We start from the raw sequence: 1,970 nt of genomic DNA, 5'->3' as shown, positions 1-1,970 counted from the left end.
GTCCCTTCCAGCCCTAATGTCTATGAAATCTATGAAGATGTCCAGTTCTTCAATATCTCAATATAATGTATGTCAAACATCAGGTTGGGTCTACTATGTTTGCTTAATCTCAGGATTTTCAATACCCATTTAATTTTTTCAATACAGCCAGAGAGGAGCCTGATATAGTGTCTGTGGAATCATTTTAATTCGTCAATTAATGTTTTGCCTCACAGCCACTGTCCTTCAGGAAAGGACTGGATGGAACTGCATTTGAATAAGTTAATATTATTACAGATCTGTCAGAGAGCTCCTGTTGAAGATGATTCATATCATTCCCACTCCCCCAGGGCCTAAGCTTGTGATCTCTGAAGTGTTCAAAGTTCCTGTATACTGAGTGAACACTTGGACATCCTTCGCAGATTTCCCATCTTGTAATGGAGAACGTTACTGTTGGAAATATAAAGATTTTGCAATTACAGTAAATCCTAAATGCAATACAGGACTTGCACTATTTTTAGTTTTGGAACACTGATTTTATATTGCTTCCAAGTAGGGAAATCACCCCCAGAGGGAAGCAAAAATGAAAAATAAATCAGTCACATTCTATCTAACTGTATGTTTTAGCAATTTTTTTTGTCAGTGCTTAAAAGAGTAAAAGCCTCACTTAATTCTTAAAGGGTTCTCCTTTGCTGCCTTTCAAAACTGAGTAAATAACATTTTTGAAAAACAAAGAAGAAGCTTGTTCTTCAAAAAATAGACATTAGTCATATGTATTTTCTAACCTTGTAAAGTCAGCATTTTCCAGAGCAAGATTAGACTCAGGCAGTGCACACACAGTGGACAGATAGCTAATAAATGGCATTGTTTTAAAGCAGCTTTAGCATTTGTGTAATGATTGATGGATTGAAGTCCTTTTCCAAACAAATTACTGTATTCTTAAACCACCCTTTTCCTTATGCAGTGTAAATGTCCTCAGTGTGTAGTCAGATGTTGTTAGAAAAATATCAGCATGTTTTCTGTTTTGTTTTCTTATGATAGAGGACTGGGAAAATGTATATTTGTTTTACGTGTTCTTTGTGTGGATTTGACAGGTGTTCCAGTGAATAGTAGAGTTTCCTCAAAAATCCAACAGCTTCTGAACACTTTAAAAAGACCAAAGCGTCCACCGTTGAAAGAGTTCTTTGTGGATGATTTTGAAGAACTACTTGAAGGTAACAGCAGGGTAAAATATTTTACTAAATTGTAGTATCTCCACAGTTTTCTGATTCCCCCCCCATTAACTATCTCAGAGGGAGGCATGTTTGCTTCTTCAGATGGTATTGATATATACAATATATATATTAGAAGCTGCCATTTGATTGTAATGTTGGTATTTCTTAGCAATATACTCATTACTTTTCTTGTTTTTTGCAATTAGATAACACATCGTGCTTTGCTCAATATGAGGTCTACTAATTTTTTTAGCTCTTGGTGTTGGTACTGTAACATGCCACAATATAAACATTTTTTTTATTTTTACTGATATTGGTGTTTAGTAACACTCTTAACACAATAATGTTAATTTTAATAATTTAATAACAATAAAATAATCACACCATTTAAGCTTGAAAAACAGTTTTTTATCCTCTGTTTTCCTCATGTTGAGAAATTAATGAAATATTTGCACTTGGGATAAATTTTTCAGTAAGAATTTTATTATAAATTATCAACAGGAGCAGTCGTACTGTAATTAACTTCTGAATATTAAAACATCAAACAACAATAAAATAGTACAGACCATCTGGTAAAGAGTTAAATATGTTAGCATATTTGCTCCTTTGCGGTGATATATATAGGTTTTCTATCTTTTCACCGATTTAGGAATGTTAAGTGTTTGCTCATCTCTGTGACCTCTTTTCTGTAATACTCCCTTTCAAATAGAAGCATTCCAAATAGCTTGTGTTTTATACACTTATTCATGTCTAAACATCTTTCTTTGTCAGCAACCA

General features: G+C 33.5%; 1 protein-coding gene across 2 annotated transcripts in view; it reads left to right on the top strand.

Moving 5' to 3' along the window:
- DIP2A (disco interacting protein 2 homolog A) overlaps positions 1 to 1,970 on the top strand; it is a 168,037-nt gene that overhangs the window by 93,607 nt on the left and 72,460 nt on the right. For both annotated transcript variants that reach the window (XM_019523286.1, XM_019523285.1), the window contains one exon: positions 1,074 to 1,193. In XM_019523286.1, the coding sequence (XP_019378831.1) occupies positions 1,074 to 1,193 (120 nt within the window). The remainder of the gene's footprint in view (positions 1 to 1,073; positions 1,194 to 1,970) is intronic.

This window comes from Gavialis gangeticus, unplaced genomic scaffold (assembly GCF_001723915.1).
Source record: "Gavialis gangeticus isolate Ggan-Ray unplaced genomic scaffold, GavGan_comp1, whole genome shotgun sequence".
In the NCBI taxonomy this organism is placed as follows: domain Eukaryota; kingdom Metazoa; phylum Chordata; order Crocodylia; family Gavialidae; genus Gavialis; species Gavialis gangeticus.
Note: the sequence above shows the minus strand (reverse complement) of the source record. Positions and strands in the feature narration are given on the sequence as shown.